The sequence below is a fragment of the Apium graveolens genome, chromosome 11, assembly GCF_009905375.1.
Source record: "Apium graveolens cultivar Ventura chromosome 11, ASM990537v1, whole genome shotgun sequence".
Lineage (NCBI taxonomy): Eukaryota > Viridiplantae > Streptophyta > Magnoliopsida > Apiales > Apiaceae > Apium > Apium graveolens.
In genome coordinates this window covers 198,805,773-198,826,303 of record NC_133657.1, presented here as the reverse complement: position 1 = coordinate 198,826,303, position 20,531 = coordinate 198,805,773, and the positions used below count along the sequence as shown (strand labels likewise).

The following is a 20,531-nucleotide window of genomic DNA, read 5'->3' as shown; positions in this document are numbered from 1 at the left end:
TTACCAATATAAATGACTCTGGTGTGTATAAGTGTATACAGGTGTCCCTTAATTATCTCATAACAAGAAAATATCTGAATTGGACATTCTGATCAACAAAGTCAACATAGTGATTCATGAAGACACTCTCTTGCTCAATGAATTGAAAAAGGCCCAAGTAGCTGCTTTTCTAGAAGCATATTTATAACCAATGAAGGGAGTGGTATACATCTGTCCGACCACCAAATATTGCAAACATTTCCATATTCCTAAGCAATGTGTCATGGCAAACAAGAAGCTGATTATGATTTTGGAGACAGACTTGAAGACAAAGCAGTACAAGACTGTTGAAGATGAAGACATGATCAAGCTGCTAGGGAGATATCTGAAAAATGCTGAAACCAATTTGCCCAAAACTCAAATCAATACTAATGGTGACTTGGATGATGATGAGAAGAAGAAAGATGATAAAAAACCTTCTGGCTATCTGGAATTGTTTTGGTCAAACTGACTTTCTGTCACTAAATTTGTGCATCATAGATGATGACTACTTTCAACAATTAGCTGAAGAAATGGTCAAAGTTTGGTTTGTATCATTAAGGGAAGTCAGAATATATTATCGAGATGGATCTTACACTTTACTTGGCAGTAATTTAATGGATACATTCTCAACCACAGAAATCAAAAGGGTGATTAGTTTGATGAAAGGGAAGGACTCTTGTACAAGAGCATAAAGGGCTATATTGTGTGTATGGTTGATAGTAAGGGATGAAAGAAGAGCAAAATCAAAGGTTGAAAAGGAAGAAAAGGATAGAAAGTATGCAGCATAAATTTCCATATTTGAACAAAGATCAAATGAGCTCAAGACAAAGGGGACGAGCAGAATTTCTAAGGATGGACATTTTCTGAACATTAAGGTTGGAAGATTCTCAATATTCGGAGTTGGTTACTTGAATGGTTATTCATTAAATGATTGGCTCAAGCTTGTGGAAGCTCTAAGAGGGACTGAAATCTTTGAAGAACTTCAAGTGCTAGTAAATTTTAAGGACATTATTAGAAATGAGCCAGACTATGAGAATTTCATGTAATGAATGTACTTATCAAACTCATGTAATCACTCAGACGTATAAAAGTTGTACTTGCATTCTTGTCAATTTTATGTAACCTTTATTGTATCATTGTAACTTGGGGTTAGTCTTGTTACCAGGCATGAATTTGTGATAAACAATCTTCTCACAAATTGGGGGAGATTATTGTGCAAGTCATGCCTACACTATAACAAGACTAAGTCATATTGACGACCCTAAGATTTAATTGTATGATAGTCTAAATTTGTATTTTGTATTGTAATACTTGAGTCTGTAAAAATGTCAAAGATCAGACTGGAGTATTTTTCTGTAAACAGTCTCAAGCCTAAGAATAAACTCTGGAAGAAGATCAACAAGATCATGCCTCAGAGAAAAGGTGAAGAAGGTTGGAGTTGAATAAATTTATTTTAGGAAAAATGTTCTACAAGTCACAGATCAAGTCATATAGAGAAGTCATTCGAGAACTCCAGAATGACTTATCGAGAAGTCCAAATTGGTTAATAGAGAAGTCTCAGAGATATCGACAAGTAAAATGAAGATATGAAGATTGGAGATATCGACAAGTCAATTTTCTCATTCGAGATCTCAGAGATATCGACAAGTCAAAATGTATATAAAGACCTCTGAGATATCGACAAGTCATTTTTCATATAGAGAATTCAGAGATATCGACAAGTTAAAATGAAGATATGAAGATTGGAGATATTGACAAGTCAATTTTCTCATTAGAGATCTCAGAGATATCGACAAGTCAAAATGCTTATAGAGATCTTAGTGATATCGACAAGTCATTTCTACATGTAGAGTTTTGGAGTCCTCAACAAGACAAGTTCACTTATAGAGAACTTAGAGACCTCGACAAGTCAAAGACACTTATAGAGAACTAAGAGATCTCGATAAGCCATTATACTTATCGATATGTCAGTTCTCTATACAACAAACTGGAGATCTCGATATGAACCTCAAGTACAAAATGCGGACAAGTTAAATATTCAAGATTATTAACCAACAAACGATCTAATCACTTAGATTGAAAAGTCTACAAAAGCAGTTTGAAGAGTGCAAGATAAAGGGCCAAGATTAACTGACAAAGGAAAGTCACAGACTTACACGTTTTGCAAAGATAAACTAAGCCAAAAATGGAAAACTTTAGAGATAACTTAAAGTAGTGTTTAGTATATATATACATATATACATATATATATACATACATACATACATAAATACATACATGTATGTATACACATATATACACACATATACATACACATACATGCATACAAACATATATAGATACATACTCATATATTATTAATTGTCATCAATTTAACATTGTTTTTCAACACAATGAAATGACCAAATATTATATTAAATTATATGAAATAAAAATAAAATAAACTATTAAACGCATACATATGATTTACACTTTACTATTAATAATTATGTGACCTATATCTATACTCCCACCGTCCCATAAGTTGTTAACATCGTCAGGGAGTGTGTTGAACAAATTAATTCATATGACAATTATACCCCTACATTAATATCTATACAACCTTTATTTCACCTCGTCATTCATTTATTAACAAATATCAATTGTTGTATTTTTTTTTGCTAATTAGTATTTATATCAAAAAGAGAAGAATACACAAGGATTGACTTATGCTATGTGACAAACCACATAGAGGCTTATCTATAGGCAATCTGGGGAATACAGATTGCTGATAAAAAGCAAAAGCGGGTCGTTAGTCGAAATCTATACAATCAGGATAGCCAAATATAAAAGTTGTTAATATATTCTAATTTGTTCAACCATTTTGAATTAGAAACTCTCGTCTTGGCATCCACAAGAATGTCATCCAGAAGTTTGTCCAGACCAAAAATACTATTATCATGACGTTTAGCATTCCTTTCTCTCCAAACATGGTAGCAGAAGACTTGCAGAACAAAAAGTGCCAAGCTTCTGTGAGGTTGTGTGTTGATGTCAACCCAAGTCTGAATAGTCTGTAAGCAGAAGTTTCCCAGAGTAGGTAGATGAAGTTTGGCAACAATCTTCTGAAGAATTAACCAACTGTATGTTTATTCAATTGTTGTATACATAGATATAAACTCGTATATTTTTATTTATCATCAATTTAACATCGTCCTCCAATATAATGAAATGGCCTAATATTATATTAAATTATATGAAATAAAAAAATACACTATTTATACACATATGTACAATTTATAATTACTAATAATAATTGTGTGACATGTATCATATACTCTCACTGTCTCATAGGTTGTTAACATCGTTAGGGGGTCTGTTGAGCAAATTAATTAATATGACAATTATACCCCCGCATTAGTATCTATATAATATTTAATTCACATCGTCATTCATTTATTAAAAATTATTAATTGTTGTATAATTAAAATTTGTATACATACATACATGATACATACAATAAATATATACATAAATCTCTTCTATATATAATAGGAGAACATGTGGATAATTAGTGAGATTAAAAGTCTCATTGAAAAGACTAAACTACCTCTGTTTTTAATTTTTTATATAAAAGATGTGCTTTATGAGAATCGAACTCCAGATATTTCATTCACCTATACAATCTCATACTACTACATCATAATGTCACATGTGCTTTTTATCATACACATAATATGTAAGTGTGCTAAATGAATATTTTATTTAACTTTAAAGATATTTACTTGAATTCCGAAAAAAAAGATAGTTACTTAAATATTTGTACAGTTAATTTTAAAGAATTAAATTCCGGATACAAAATTAGACATAGTACATAAATGAATTATTATCTTATTTATTAATCTTTTTTTAGTTTGAAAATGTATCTCATATATTTTTAAAATATTTTATTATTATAAAAAGTAATTAAAATGTATATATATAATTTTTAAAGAAAATATTGAAAATAGAATCGCTTATATATAAATAATCTATAATGGTATTACATATTTAGATGAGTTCAAATTATAATGAGTCAAAACATTTTATTTTATTCCAATTTAAAATTAGAATTTGACCCATTCTTCAAAAAATACCCGAAATTCGACTACATGACCCGGCCGAAAAACATTGTCACATTCTACGTTTAGTAAATTTAAATTATAAGTTCGGCGAGAATATCTTACCAATAATGTTATTTTTTTAATAATTTATGCTAATATAAATTAATGTGTTTGAGGTGTTTATAAGATCAAGTCAATTGATTATTTATATTAAAATTACTAACTTCACTGGTAGCGCGTTATTTTTTTTGGGACTTGTCCCGATTTTAAAAATATTCGAAATTTGATATGAGATCTCACGAGATTTTTTAAAACTACGATGATATATTAAATCAATTTATTTTTTAGTTTTCACTTTAAAAAACTAGCTTTTTAAAAAGAATTCTTCTAGATAATAATATTCATTGATCAAGATAATATTGCACAAATATTTTGAATTATTTTTATATTTTAAATTATTCAAATAAAAGTTATATATATACTATATTGTAACATTTGATTCAATGTATTTTATACTATTTAAAGAAAAAATATATATTGTTCAATAATTTGAATGAATTAACCAATTCAACTAATATTTATAAAATTTTATCAAATTGAAAAATATTTACTTTTAGGAGAATGGTATACAATGTTATCAAATTATTATATGAAGAAATATTAGAGTAGTAATGAAAGGAACTTCAAAACGGTTTAAATAACGATATAATTATAATTTTTCCTTCGAATCTTTGAAAAAAATCATGAATATCAATAATAAGTCTTTATAATATATAATTTATTTTTATGTTACAACCATGATTGATACTCGGTTGCGTAAAAATTAGATATAGATTGTTTGTCAGTGATAATATGAATACCATATATAAATTATTGCAATTTATTTATTACATAATTTTAATTTTTGAATAATTATAAATGCATGTTATTTAAGTAATCATTTGTCTCACTGGACGTTAATAGTGATTAAAAATGTACATAAATTAGATATTTAGCATATAAATAATTGAAACCATCGTAATTTACTAAGAAATGTAACATACGACAATTTACATGTTGACACACAAATATAACTTAATGTTACTTTGGTAACCGTAGTGTAAATAAAAAACTAATATTTTTCCATGCATACATACATTGAATTTCAAAAACTAACATTTTTTCATTAAAATCAACTTTTATATTAACAATAATGTAAATTTAACATTATTGTATATCATGATTGCAAGTCATCCTGACTTCAATTATACATTTTTTATCTTTTTAAATTGAGTAAGTTAATTGTAAGTTAGTAGTGAACTCAGTAATAATATAGACCAGTACATATAGTTTATTTAAATAAAATTCAAAATTTTTGGTTAATTATGTATTCAACATAAATGTTATTTTTTAACTTTTTATTTGTAAACATACTAACGGCATTCTACAGATTAAGTATAATCATTTCGTTTTAAACGTACACTGACTACCATATTTATATTCATTCATTAAATACAAATTATAAAATACAAACAAGAATATATATATATATATATTGCTTAATGAGTTATATTTAAAATGTTGTGTAATTTGGTATTGTCTTTTATGAAATAATACACATTGATAAACAATCAACTTATATTTGATATACGTTAGACATTGTACAACATTACAAATAAGAGAACAATTAAAAACATTATAATTGCATGATGCATAAAACAATTCTAGAAAATAACCCGTGCCTCGCACGGGTTATTATGCTAGTATAAGTTAGTACATGGACATACACATGCACAGATACATACTCGTATAATCTTATTTGTCATCAGTCTAACATCGTCCTCTAATATAATGAAATGGTATTATATCAAATGCAATGAATTAAAATTAAAATAAACTATTTATACATATAGATACGATTTACTTCACTATTAATCATTCTATGACATATATCATATACTTCCACTGTCCCATAGATTATTTATATCGTTGTTATACACGGAGATTAAAAAAATGAATTACGTTGAAGAAAAATTAAGAAAGCGGGGGGTAAATTTTGGAGTCATTATAATGATGATATACTATTCAGGGAGATGTTAGCAATATATTGGAGCATCCCAAAATAAAAAGTTATTGGGACGGAAAGTATCATATGTCATCCAGTGACCAGTGTTCTTAAAATCGGCCGATTAACTGATTAATCAGAGTTCGGATGGGTCCCGTCTCGATTAATCGTTAATCGGGTCAAAGTACGGTTTTTTAAAGAATCGGTCAAAAGTCGGACAGTTCGGGAAAAATCGGTCAAATCGGGTAAAAAATCGGTTAAAGTTTAAAAATAATAAAAAAATATATTTTTTTAAGAAAAATTATAGTTTTTTTGAAAATAATAATTAATATTTAACATTTAATAATTAATATTAATAATAATATATTAATATATTGACTCTTTTACATATAGAAACAGTCATATATTTTTATATCCGTAAATCATCTACACAAAATCCCTATTTGAATTACTCTCAAATCTCAACACTTAACTCGCTTGCTCAATTGATTCACAATTTTAAGATATTCTTAATTTATTAACAATGATTACATCTTTCATATTTATATTGTTTTGTCCTACCCTCGCTCGATTTGTTTTAAATCTTAAGGTCTGAACTAGTTAGTAGTAATTTTCTAACTATGAAAATCTTGAATTAATGATATGTAGTTTTATTTTTATAAATCTTGTTAAAGGTCATTTAAATAGAATTATTTATTATTATTAATTAATTAAATAAATTACTTCCGATTAATCACCGAAAGGTCCCTCCGCCGAACAATCTCGATTTACGCTTTTTAGAACACTGCTAGTGACTAAACGTACAAAACAGGCATCAAATGCCTATATAGCCTAACTCATCAATCACATTTCTAAAATATAAACACATTAAATATTTAAAAAAACAAATTAATAATTATTTTATATTTATAGTAATTTATATACATCAGACATACATAATCACTTGTATTTATTTTACTTTCCAATCATTAGCATTATACAAATACCATTTAATAATGAAGTGGCAAAAAATGTATACTAACATAATTTATTATTTCCTGCGAATGCATCATTGCAAACATAGCTCAGTCACTCGTGCTCATATGCATAAACAAATAAATTATTCATCCGTTATGTAAAAACATAAATATATCATCAAAAATTACAGCGAAAACAGTTTTAATTAACAAAATTTAGAGTATGGTCGTGCATTGCACGGGTTATAGAGCTAGTTGTTTTATAACCGGGCAAATCATACATCTCGGGAATATATTCAAAAGTAAATTGCACTTTGCACCCCTTATAAATATTCACTTTTTCGGTTTAATCTTAAATTTTTAATTTTGGCAGAATGCATCGCTCAACTTTAAATTTCGTTTCGTATCGCACCTCTTTTAACAATTTTTAAGGGTAAAATCTGAATACTTTTTTATATTTATATTATTACAATGTGCACCCCGTATTTATAATATTGTAATAGATTACACCCCGATTTTAACTTCGACTCGTTTCAAAAAATATATAAATTTGTATGATAATATTAGATTATATTTTAACTTAAAAAATAATTAAAATATAAATATTCTCTATTAAATTTAAATTGAAATCATAAATAAGTCTTTTATCAAAATTAATTTAATTTAAATATTATGCAGATAATTTTAAATTATATATATTTTTAAATAATAATATCAAAAGATATATGTGTCTAGGTTTTGATATTAATTTTTGATACAATCTTTATAATTTATAATTTCTTATTTTTATTTTAATATTTTTATAGTAATCTCTATTAAAACTATAAGTTTCCTAATTTTTCAAATTTTTTAGTGTTACTAAATACTTTATTTGATTCATGTTCTTATGTTTATTTTTTAAATAATTTAGCTACAAAATATGTACCAAATTAAAAACTAGTAAAATGCATGTAATATTATAGGACATTATTTTTCTCAGAATCCAGTGAACTAAACTACACAAATCAAAATTTTCTACTTTATTCAGTTTAGTTTGGATTTCATAATATAATAATCAAAATTTGGTTAATTTTATTGCATTTGATTTTGATTTGGATCGTTTTTATAGCATTAATTTTGGGTTTCAATTTAACTTTTTTAAAAAACACACTCGACCCTAGCCAGTTTGTCTGGTATATGTTTTGTTTTTTAATTTAATTTTACAATCTATATTTTTATGGATTTCAAAAGTTATGAAAATTTAAAAAAAGTATAAACTAAAAAACTATATAGGACGTATTTCGTTAAAATATTAAAACTATGGGGTGCATATCGTCATTATATAAACTCTAAAAAAATTCCGGCTTTACCCCTGATAGTAACGGTTATTTTGGACGAAAATTATTAAAAGGGCATAATATAAAGTGAAATTTAAAATTAAGGGATACATTTTACCAAAATTAAAAGTTTAATATCAAATCGAAAAAATCAATATTTATAAATGGTGTAAAGTGTAATATACTCTATATTCAAAATAGAAGTCCTATGTAAGTTCAGTTTTTACGCACAAATGTGGTTCTGGCAGCTTTTTGTAAAAGATAACTTGACAGACCAGATAACTTCCAGAAACTAATATTGATGCTAAGATTAATATGAACATAGACTATCTTTCAAATAACCTGCAGGAATCTATGATGCCTGCAGAGATGAGAAAAATTTCTAAAGCAAGTTCCCTTTATTTTTCATATACCATGTTGACGGAGGAATTTGGGAACAACAAAACTTGAGGTTAGTAGCCGGAAACAAGATCTGTGATGGCGGTTCTTTGCCGGAAACGTGAACAGTAGTCGGTGGATCCGATGAACAGTATTCGTCGGAAAAGATGAACAGTGTTTTATGGTGTTAATTATTGGGGGCTGAGATTGCTTAGGGTTAGTGGTGGCTCCTTTGCGCTCTCGCTTCTGACCCCTCACAATGTGCCTACGTACCCCTATTTATAGAGGATCAAGCCCACATAGTTCTTGGAGAACAAGAAACCTAATGGGCTTAGATTTCTTATCCCGAGGCCCAATGGGAAACCCACTGGAAACCGTCTTCTACTAGCTTTAGGAATGTCCGCCGATGAGGCCCAACCACAAAGGCCCAAGGCTCGTCCATGGCTTCGAGACTTCACGGATGAGGCATCTCCCTGGCCAAGGATAACCCTCCGCTACCAGCTGTTTCTCTAGTCCGTGGACGCAGGTATAGCCGTGGTTCACCCCAAATGTTGGACGCATCCTTATCCCCCGATAAGGAGCCCCTACCAGATTGCAGGACAAGTGATCCCAAGCTTTTGGGTGCAAAGTGCAGGATACTCCAAAGTCTCCCAACGAGGACACCCGTTGACTACAGAGACAGAGCTCCCAAAGCACACACCAGATTTTACCCCACATCCCCAATGAGGACACCCATTGACTACAGGAGGAGGCCTTCCGTCCAGGCATACCCCTGGAGGTCTCTGACCACGGACACCGCCTTTCTTGTAGATATGCTACAGGAAGGAGTTCTTCAATAGAGTACCTGCATCAAATAAGTTAGTAATAACATTCTCCATCTTCCTTGAGTCTTCCAGAGAATCCATCCAAGCAGCATATAAAAGCTATATTTATATGTTCAAGTAGAAGTTCAAGGTGTGCCCTAACATCTCTGTATGTTGGCGCCGCCCTGTGTTACCGGCCTTTGGTCTCTTCTTATATCATTCTACATCATAGGGCGCGCCCTACACTATTCATCTTTAGGGCTCGTTCCAATTCTGTCTAAATCAAGCAAGTCTGCCAAAGCAATCATGTCCAAACAACCCGTCCAAAGAGTCTTCCTTGCTCTAGGCACGCCCGAAGGCTCACTTACACTACAGGTTTCAGTTAAGAGAATTCTCTCCTCCTTCTCGATAATTGGACGCGCCTTATTCACCTGTTGGAGGGCGCGCCTTTAAAGCATGATAACCACAATTGTTAATCAGCTATTCAATCAGTGGGGCGCGTTCTTAGGGCGCGCCTTCTATTTATGGAAAGTCAATCTCATATTTTTCCTAGATTTCAGGCGCTCCTCCTTTAATTCTGCCCATTATATTAATCTTAATCTAAATATTGTTTATACCAATTTTTGGGCATAACAACTACCCCCCAAATTCCATATGTCATTGAAAATGGGATTGGAATTTTTCTTCATCTTTATTAAAATCCGTATAAACAAATCTTCCAATACTTTTTTACAGGGCGCGCCCTGAATAGGGAGTGCCTCCCAATTTTTCCCTTAAAGTTTCAAGGATTTCATAATAATTAAATAAGGCGCGCCTCCTATAGGGCGCGTCCCAGAAGTTCAAACGGTTTTAAAAGCTGTTCCCCTTATTAGGGATTCATAATTGATATGATTGATTTGACAGCTGTCATATTTTTTACTATAAATATCAGTCATAAGCAGTCATTTTTTCTTTTACTTTTACCTTCCCTCTTTTTCTTACTTTCTCTCTCTCTTCTTAAAAGCTCCAAACCCAGCGGTATTGCTTTGCTCAGAACCGGCCTTCTCGGTCGCCATTCTCCAAATCTCTTTCAGTCAACTTCTTCTCCATCCAAAAAGGTACGGCTGGCTTCTTACATTTCTGAATTTCATTAAGTAAATCACATTGCATGCCATGTTACCTTTTTATCTTCCACTTCTGTTCTTGATGATTTATATGAAATGATGTACGTATCTGTGTATGTATATTGTATATGCGTGATTTGTAGTTCTAGATCTAAAATCATTGGGTCTAATTTTCAATTTTATGTTTCTGGGAATCCCAAACGTCTATCCCCCAAAAGTGTACGCCCTATGATAAGGCGCGCATCTTTGTTGATACGAGGCGCGTTCCCTTTTATTTTAGCCACGCCATTGTCACCTAATTTGCTAGTCTTTATAGATATTTTTTACTTATAACTGTTTGATAGAATAGGACGCGCCTTCTTAGTATATGGCTCTCCTTGCTCTTCTTTTAAATCTATCCCTACCTTTTCTGTTTCCTTCATTCTTTCGTATCTCGTTCTTTCGTATTGGGCGCGCCCTTAACATTTCTTTTGGTTTTCTTAACAGCTGGAAGACGAGGGCGCGTCCTCTCCTTTTCACCCTTTCAAGAATTTTCTCATCAATTTGGGGATTTATTCGCCCCCAAATACTTACTTTGATCCTCAACCTCCAAACGCCCACCACACTCCTGAATTTCTGAACCGGGTGGCGCGCCTTCTTCAGGATTCCAAAGAGGGTACCTTGATGGCAGATTCCTCAGATAATTCGTCCACAGACAATATTCTTTTATCTCGTAGGCAAGGCAAGCAGAAGCTGGTCCAAAAGGATAGAGTTCCAATCCCAGATAGGATAGAGCTGGACGACGATGATTGGTTCGAGAGTTTGAACGCTGATAGATATAGGGGCATTGAGAGGGGTGTCAACGTAGGAGCAGGACCCTCTAAAGTATCCTACATGACTGTATCCCCAAGTCCGTCTCCCCAACACATAGAGGGCGCGCCTAAGTCCCCCGTTTCTGAGGGCGCGCCTGAAGCGAGTGCGTCCCCCCTTCGCGATGAGGAAAATTTCTTTGATGAGGACTCCTTCCAATTTTCCACCTCTCCTGAACCTTCTCCAATCCCTTTCCACCACTGGGAAGTTTCTGATAGTGAATTAGATTTTGACTGGGATGAATTTGAACCATGTACTGAAGCTGTGAAGAAGCGTTTTAGGAAGGAGCATGGGAAGCTTTTCTGCGTGGGCCTATCCTCAGCTTGTTCAGATGAGCAATTGGGATGGCTTATGGAATTTTGTGACATGGAGGGCATATGGGCGCGCCCTTTAAGCATGATGCGGCCCCATATCTTTAATTACGGGAAAAACTTTAAAATTCCCAGAATGGTGACCAGCCCCAAGCTGGTATCTTTGGGTATAGGCGCGCCCTTACATCCCTACCTTAGGGAAGTGATAAAATTGTATGATGTGGCTCCACTCCAACTTTCTCCCAACAGCTATAAGTTTATCCTGGCTCTGTTTATTCTCTATACGGACTTGGGTTTTTCTCAACCGTCAATGGCAGAAGTTGCTAATTTTTTCAATTTAAGAAAATCTGACCATGGGTACTACTATCTGGTGATGGACAAGCAGCACAACAAGAAGGGTTTTTCCTCTGGAAAGCTTAGCCATGAGAAAGGCTGGAAGGAAAACTTCTTCTATCTGTATGATGTTCCCAGAATAAGGATAAGATTCAACAAATCACCAAGTAAGGGCGCGCCCTTTTGTCTTTTTCCTTGTGTTATTTTTACACATTTTTTTTTTCTTTCTTTTCTCATCCTTATACTTTTTCAGACAGACCAGCGTCCAAACCCCTTAAAGGCGAGCCCAAAAAACGAGCTGAAGCCCTCCTTAGAGTGGCTACTGACAGGTGGAACTTGAAAACCTTAGTCACTCGAGCCAACTTGATGCGAGTAGGGATCCTTTCTGACCAAGTAGGAGTGAAGTGTAAGTACGTAAAATTTAGGAAGGGTGCTCCTGTTTCTCGTGTTATTGATTTAGACAGTGAAGAAGAAGCTGGAGAAAAAGAGGAAGAAACAGAGGATGGCTCCTTACAAGGCCAAGATCCTTCAGGTTCAATCATTGTAGAATCTAAAGGCGCGCCTTTTCACCTTTGGCGCGTCCTACTCTTTTCTTTTTTTTAATCTTTTTGCGTCTTTAAGGCGCGCACTGTTATTCTAGGCGTAGCATTTTACTCACGTTTATCAATGTTGTCCCTATCAATTGCTTCTATTTATTGCATTGTTCAACATATTTGACTGTAATGTTTAACTAATATATCTTTATGTCTTGTGCAGAAATGGCTCCTCCAAGAATCCCTAAGTCTTTTGGGGCGCCCCCTGGTGACAAGCCTAGGCCCAAGGCAAAGAAGGATGCTCCTGCAGCACAGGTGTCTGTTCCATCTTCCGTCCCCATTCCTCAAACAGCACCTGCTCCAAAAAGGCCCATAATTGATCTTACAGAGAAACAGGGCGCGCCTAAGAGGCAAAGGGTAGAGGGCGCGCCTTCCGGTTCTTCTGCTGCCTTGAATGCTCTTGGCCCCATGGGTTCCCTTCATGTTTCTGATGAAGAAGTGGAGCAATGGCAAGCCATGGATTTGGGAGATGCAGCTCGTGCTTCAATAAAGGCATCTTGCCAATTGTTTATCCACTCTACTCGAGTGGTGGACAAACTACTGGAAGAGGGGGCGCGCCTGGAGAGGCTGCAGGGGGATAACAACATTTTGAGGAACACCCTCAAAGACAAAGACTTTCTGCATGCCAAGGACATTAAAGCTAAGGATTCTGAGATCTCTTTTCTCAAGGATGAGGTGGTCAATCTTACTTCCCAGCTAGAGATTGCCAACAAAAAGGCTACCTCTCTCCACACTGAGCTGGGTGCAGCCAACTTGAGGATTGAATATCTTGAGGAGCAACGGAAACTAGGCTGGCCTGATGAAAAGAGGGAGATATCTGATGAGGCATTTGCCAATGGTTTTCATTTCTACAGAGTGGGCTTTATGGCCAATGATCCTGACTACTCCTTTGAGAAGTTTGGGGAGGAGACTGTTGCTGAGATGGTGGAATTCAAAAAGGAGCATGCTGCTGAAATCAAGGCAAGGAGGGTAGAACTTGGATTGGAAGAAGAAGAAGAAGGGGAGGGCGCGCCTCAAGAGGAAGTCTCCAAGGATGCGCCTGAAGTTGATCCAACTGTCCCTCTCCAATCTATTCCTCCAACAGACCAGTCCCAAGGCGCGTCTTAATCATTTATAGTTTTAAATTTCAAATACTTATGAGGAGCCAGCCCTCTTTTGATGCTGTGCAAAGTTGTATGACTTGTTTTTTCTGCTACTCTTTTATTCTTGCATGTATGACTCGTTGTTAATTTCATCTTTACTCAAAAATTTGTTAAGTCACTTTGATTTTCCCCTTGGCAACCATATGTTTCCATGGAGTATGTTACTATATGGCGCGCTCTTATAAATTTTTGTGTGATCTCAAAGTTTGTCATTGTGTTTCTTTCTTCGTATTTTTCAGATATAGGGGCGCGCCATATTGCAGATAATATATACTTGTTCCTTTCCATTAGTACCTTTGCACAATTTTAATTGACTTATTAATCCCAAGGCGCGCCTTTGTTTGGGGGGCTTTTGCCTTAGTCTTATTTTGCTGGCCATGTGCGTTTATTTCCTCCATCCTCGTCTACTATATCTGTCTTGATTATAAAGCAGGAGCTATCAGATAGGGCGCACCTCCTTATAGGGCGCGCCTCCTTATAGGGCGCGCCATTTTGTTTTTCGGATGAGAATTTTTATGTCAAGCGGATATCGTAATTTTTGAAGTAACTTTTCTCTTTTATTGATAATGCGCTCTAGTGCGTTTATTACACCAGTCCCATGGCTACTATGCACTATGGGGAAATTATTTGAAAATTTTTCTTCCTTCTGCTAGTGCCAAGGTTTGCAGTCACATGTACTACCCCCTAGGCTACGAGGAATTTATTTGCTACTAGTCTATTACATAAGAATTAAAATAAGGAAACAAGGGGGACGCAATCACACCCTACTGATAATACTTCCGCAAATGTTCTGCATTCCATGCTTGAGGAATAAGTTTACCATCCAGTCCTTCTAAGCGATAGGTCCCTTTCCAGAGTATAGCTTTGACTTTGTACGGTCCTTCCCAATTAGCTCCAAGCACCCCGTGCTGAGCTATCTTAGTGTTAGGCATAACTTTTCGCAACACGAGGTCTCCGACCTTGAACGATATGGGTTTTACTTTTTTATTGAAATACCTTGCGACCCTCTGTTGGTACGCACCGAGCTTCAATTGAGCGTTTGCCCGGGCTTCATCTAACAGATCCAAGTGGAGCCTCTGGTTAACTTCTGCATTTTCCTCGACGAACGCATCTCTCCGTAGAGATCCTGCTCCTACCTCCACGGGAACCATGGCCTCATACCCGTAGGTCAGCAGAAAAGGGGTTTCACCTGTGGTTGTCCTAGGTGTCGTGTTGTAAGACCAAAGGACCATAGGCATTTCTTCTGGCCAATCCCCTTTCTTTTCTTCTAACTTTGCCTTCAAGGTATATTTTATGATTTTGTTTATGGCTTCTGTCTGACCATTACTCTGCGGATGATAAACCGCGGTGAAGTCTTTTTTAATCTTTAAGTCTTCACAGAGCTTCTTTAACTCCTTACTATCAAATTGTTTTCCATTGTCTGAAATGAGCTTGTAAGGAATACCAAACCTGCATACTATGGAGTTGAACACAAAATCCCTTATCTTCTTTGCCGTGATCGTGGCTAGTGGCATGGCTTCTGCCCATTTGGTGAAGTAGTCCACAGCTACCACGGCGTATTTCACACCCCCCTTTGCTTTGGGTAACTCTCCAATGAGATCAATCCCCCACATGGCAAAAGACCAAGGACTTGTTAATGAGGTAATGGTGGATGTCGGGACGTTGGAATAGTTGGCGAACCGTTGGCAACGATCACAAGCCCGGATAAAATTGAAAGCATCTTCCCTCATAGTCGGCCAGTAGTACCCTTGTCTGAGCACTTTTAATGCCAAGGAACCACCCCCCGAGTGATTGCCACAAATCCCTTCATGCACCTCTCTGAGAATATAATTTCCTTCTTCCCTGTCCACACAACGTAACAGTGGCTGGTTAAATCCTCTCTTGTATAGTACCCCGTCATACTCGACATACTTTGCAGCTTGGTACCGAAGACGTCGAGCCTGTAGTTTATCCTCCGGTACAGCCCCTGACTGAATATAGTTATGGATGGGGGTCATCCAGTTTTCTTGTGGGATTTTTTGCGTTTGAAACACCTCCACCTCTGGGATACTTGGACCTTCCTGGATTCCCAAAGGGATTTATCCAAGTTGAACGCTGTCCATCTGTGAACCCATCTTGGCCAAAGCGTCCGCATTACTATTCTCTTCTCGTGGAATACTTTCCATTCTGGCACTTGAAAATTTTCCCAGTAGGCGTTTTGCACATCTCATATACAGTTCTGTCCGCGGTCCTCGGGCTTGGAATCCTCCGTTGACTTGATTGACAACTATTTCGGAATCACTTCGAACTATCAAATTCACGGCCCCTACCTCCAGAGCTAACTTCAGACCGTTAATCAAGGCTTCATACTCAGCATCATTGTTGGTAGCATAAAACTTGAAATGGATAGCACTCATCAAGCGGTGCCCCTCCGGGGTGATCAAGACTATTCCGGCACCTGACCCGCTGTTGTTTACGGCCCCGTCCACATGTAATGTCCACCACGGGTGGGGGAGTTCCTGCTTCTTTTCGTCCTGATGACTTTCTTGCGAGGTTGGTTCTGCCGGCACTATGGCCTTATCATCAATTTCTTCATCAAACTCAAGTACGAAATCGGCCAGCGCTTGTCCTTTGATTGCCATGCGTGGACAATATTCCAAATCGAATTGCCCTAGCTCTATGGCCCATTTTAACATTCTCCCCGACGATTCGAGTTTATGTAAAATATGCCGGAGTGGATAAGCGGTGCGAACTTCTATTCGGTGAGCCTGAAAATATGGTCTTAGCTTTCGTGCCGCAAGAATTAGAGCGTACACTAATTTTTCCATGTTGGTATATCTGGTTTCCGCATCCAACAACCTTTTGCTTACATAGTATACAGGCCACTGGTGGCTTGCTTCTTCCTTTACCAAGACGGCACTGACGGAATATCCTGACACCGCCAAATACAGAATTAATGTTTCTCCGTCTTCTGGCTTGGCCAACATCGGCGGATTTCCCAGTTGTTCTTTGATTTTCAGAAAAGCTTCTTCACAATCAGGGGTCCACAGAAAATCCTTCCCTCTCCCTTTGATCGTTTTGAAGAATTCTTTGCACCTATCCGACGACTTTGACACAAATCGATTTAGGGCCGCGATCCTTCCTGTTAGACTCTGTACCTGTTTGACACTGGTGGGAGATTTCATGTCTAGCAGAGCTTTTATTTTTTCCGGGTTGGCCTCAATTCCCCGGTCATTGACCATGAATCCCAAGAATTTTCCCGACTCTACGCCGAACACGCACTTCTGCGGGTTTAGTTTCATCCTATATTTTCTCAGGATATGGAACATTTCAGTTAAGTCGGCGGCGTGATCTTCCGCCCTTTTTAATTTCACGAGCATGTCATCCACATACACTTCCATAGTCTTCCCAATCTGCTTCTTGAACATTTTGTTTACCAACCTTTGGTAAGTGGCACCGGCGTTGATCAGACCAAATGGCATTCCGATATAGCAGTAAAGCCCTCTATCAGTGATGAAAGAGGTGTGCTCCTGGTCAGACTCATACATAAGGATCTGGTTATACCCGGAGTATGCGTCCATGAAGCTGAGCAGGGAATGTCCCGCCGTGGCGTCGACCAACTGATCAATTCTTGGTAGGGGAAAATTATCTTTTGGGCATGCTTTATATAGGTCGGTGAAGTCCACGCACGTTCTCCATTTGCCGTTGGGCTTTTTTACCAATACCGGATTTGCTAGCCATTCTGGGTAAAAAGATTCTCGAATTAGTCCGACGTCTAGGAGCCTTTCTACTTCTTCTGCTAGGGCTATAGCTCTCTCTCCACTTACGGCCCTTCGTTTTTGTCGAACCCCTTTATGCTTGGGGTCGATATTCAATCGGTGGCACATTATTTCTGGATCAATCCCCACCATATCAGAATGGCTCCATGCAAATACATCAAGGTTTGCCAACAGAAATATTGAAAGACCTTCCTTTAACCTTGGTGCCAATTGGGACCCTATTCTCAGAACCTTACTCGGGTCTTTTTCATCAACGGGGATTTCGATCGTATCTTCTGCTGGCCCCATCTTTTCTATCGGCATTGGTATCCGGGGATCCAAGTCAAGGGGATTATAGATCTCCTGGTCTTGTAGAGAGGGTGCATCCCCTTCAGGAGGTGTGCCTTGCGTAGTAGAGTCATCAACTTTTTCAGTATGTTTTGCGGGCGAGGGTGCTCCTGCAAGAGGAATGGCATCGCCCTGTTCGAGGCTTTGCAAGACATCAAATCTTCCTTCTAAACGTTCCCCATGGAAATCTGCTTGGACTATGGTATCCATCGCCTCCTCTTCTTCTCCCAACATCTCAATTCTGATTGTGTCTTCCAAGTACAACATTGTCGAGGGCAACTCAGAGGGATGTTCTTCTTCTTGCTCAACATAATAGTGGACTCGGATTTCCTCGGTTGGTTGCTCAATGCTTTTCTCCCGATCCACGTCCGGAGTATCATCGGCGTGGAAGTCTTTTCTGAAACCCTTCATTGCTTGCCTGTAGCACTCCCGTGAGTCATATTGGGAACCCCTGATACTTCCCACTCCATTCGGCGTTGGAAATTTGATAGTTAGGTGATGAATTGAAGTGATGACTCTCATTTCCCGCAGAAAAGGTCGTCCCAATAACACGTTGTGGGACGATTCCTGATTCAGGACCTTAAATTCGAGCATCTTTGTCACCGACAGTGGGTTTTCCCCCAATGTACATGGGAGCCGAATTGACCCCATGACTCTAACTCCTGCACCTGAAAAACCATAGACCCACGAGTCTTCCCCCGACATATCCTGATCAGGCAGTCCCATCTCTTTGAAGGTGCTGTAATAGAGGATGTTTGCTGAGCTTCCATTGTCCACGAAGGCTCTATGGACATTCTTTGTACCGATTTGGATGGAAATAACCAACGCATCATTGTGTGGGTGATGTACCCATCGGGCATCTGTTTCTATGGAGGTGATATCCATGGACTCACCTTTAAACACCTTGGGTGGCCGGGTTTCCACCCTATGAATATCTGTGAGAGGCCTGAACCGGGCTTCCCTAGCGTATTTTGCCAAGGCTCGGTTGCTGCATTCCATTCCGGGATCTCCCCCGTAGATTGTTCGGATACTGCCATCTCTGATAAATTTATTTTCCTCCGGGGTATCATTATTTGTCCCGCGTGGGGCTCGTCTTTCCTCTTCCCTTGTCCTGTCACCCTTGTGCTTCCTTACTTCCTTGACTACCCATTTTCCGAGGTATCCTTCCTTGATAAGCGCTTCGATTTCGTCTTTTAAATGTCGGCACTCGTGCGTGTTATGTCCAGATGATTCATGGTATTTGCAATATTTTTTCTTGTCTTTGCTTTGCCATGATGATAAAGCTTCAGGTTTTCTAAATAGCCCTTTATTTCTGTTTACCTCGTAGATATGGTCGATAGATGCGACCAAAGGTGTGTACCGGCTTGTCCTGTAGTCATAGTTTGAGGGAGGGCTCCATCCCCTCCTTGTGCTTGCTGTATTTATCCGGTCTGGGCTTCGACTATCCTTTCGGTATCTCGGGCTTGGTGACCTATCCCTCTTCCTTCCTTTATTTTTCTGACTCGACTGTGAGGTTGGTTGTACATCTGCCAAAGATTGTTCTATAGCTTTAAAGGATTCCGCCAAAGCGAAGACATCTGCGAGAGTGGCCGGATCTTTCCCTTGCAAGTGCTTCCAAAAATCTGAACCAACCCTTAATCCTGCGATCAGGAAACTTTTTAAGGCTTCGTCTGACGCCCCCCTCACGCTAGTAGACTCGGCGTTGAACCTTTTGAAGTACGATGTTAAGCTTTCATTTTCTCTTTGCCTAACATTGGCAAGAGTTGTGACAGAGGGAGCGTATCTCACCGAGGCTTGGAACTTAGTTAAGAACAAATTCTTCATCTGATCCCACGAGGTGATCACCCCTGGCCCGAGCTTTTGAAAGCACTGCTGAGCACTTTCTCTAAAGGTTGCCGCCAAGAGACGACATCGAGCCAAGTCCGGGACTTGGTACACATCCATCTCTATATTAAAACGACCCAGGAATTCCACCGGATCTGAGTTTCCGTGGAAACGGAGATCGCTAGTAGTGTTACGATACCCGGCCGGCAATTGTGCATCCCTTACTGCTGCCGAGAATGGGGAAGGGATTTCAGCTGTAGCCGTCACTATAACACCCTCCAAATCCGGGGTATAGATTTGGGGCATTATTAACAACAATTACCGACTAAACCTGCACAAGCGGAATATAAATATAATAATTATCCCGAACTATCACTACTCGGGATCTTTTAAGGTCTGAGTTTGAAAACAAGAATCACGCACTACACTTTATTACAAACCCAACTAAATAAAACCTGTCTCAAGAGTTATCTTTGATACAAAACTTTATTCTACCTACAGTTTCACTACACAACTTTTATTCAAACTACACAAGACTTTTATTCAACCCAACATTACTACTTATCCTGCTACACCTGATCTGGCAATTCAAAGCTCTCTTCGGAAATAGGAAGGAACACTCTTGGTATAAGAGGGTCCTGCTGCTTGACTCGCTTCTTGACTATGCGGGTCCTGATGGGTTTCATTCTCTACC

The 20,531-nt window shown here is 37.2% G+C and overlaps 1 protein-coding gene across 1 annotated transcript; it reads right to left on the bottom strand.

Annotated features, from left to right (window-relative positions):
- Window positions 1-16,006: 16,006 nt before the first annotated feature.
- Window positions 16,007-19,957, bottom strand: LOC141696466 (uncharacterized). The gene is made up of 2 exons (XM_074500606.1): window positions 17,349-19,957; window positions 16,007-17,267 (listed from the first exon to the last, which is right to left on the bottom strand). The coding sequence occupies exons 1-2, from the start codon at window positions 19,955-19,957 to the stop codon at window positions 16,007-16,009; spliced, it is 3,870 nt and encodes a 1,289-aa protein (XP_074356707.1).
- Window positions 19,958-20,531: the final 574 nt, after the last annotated feature.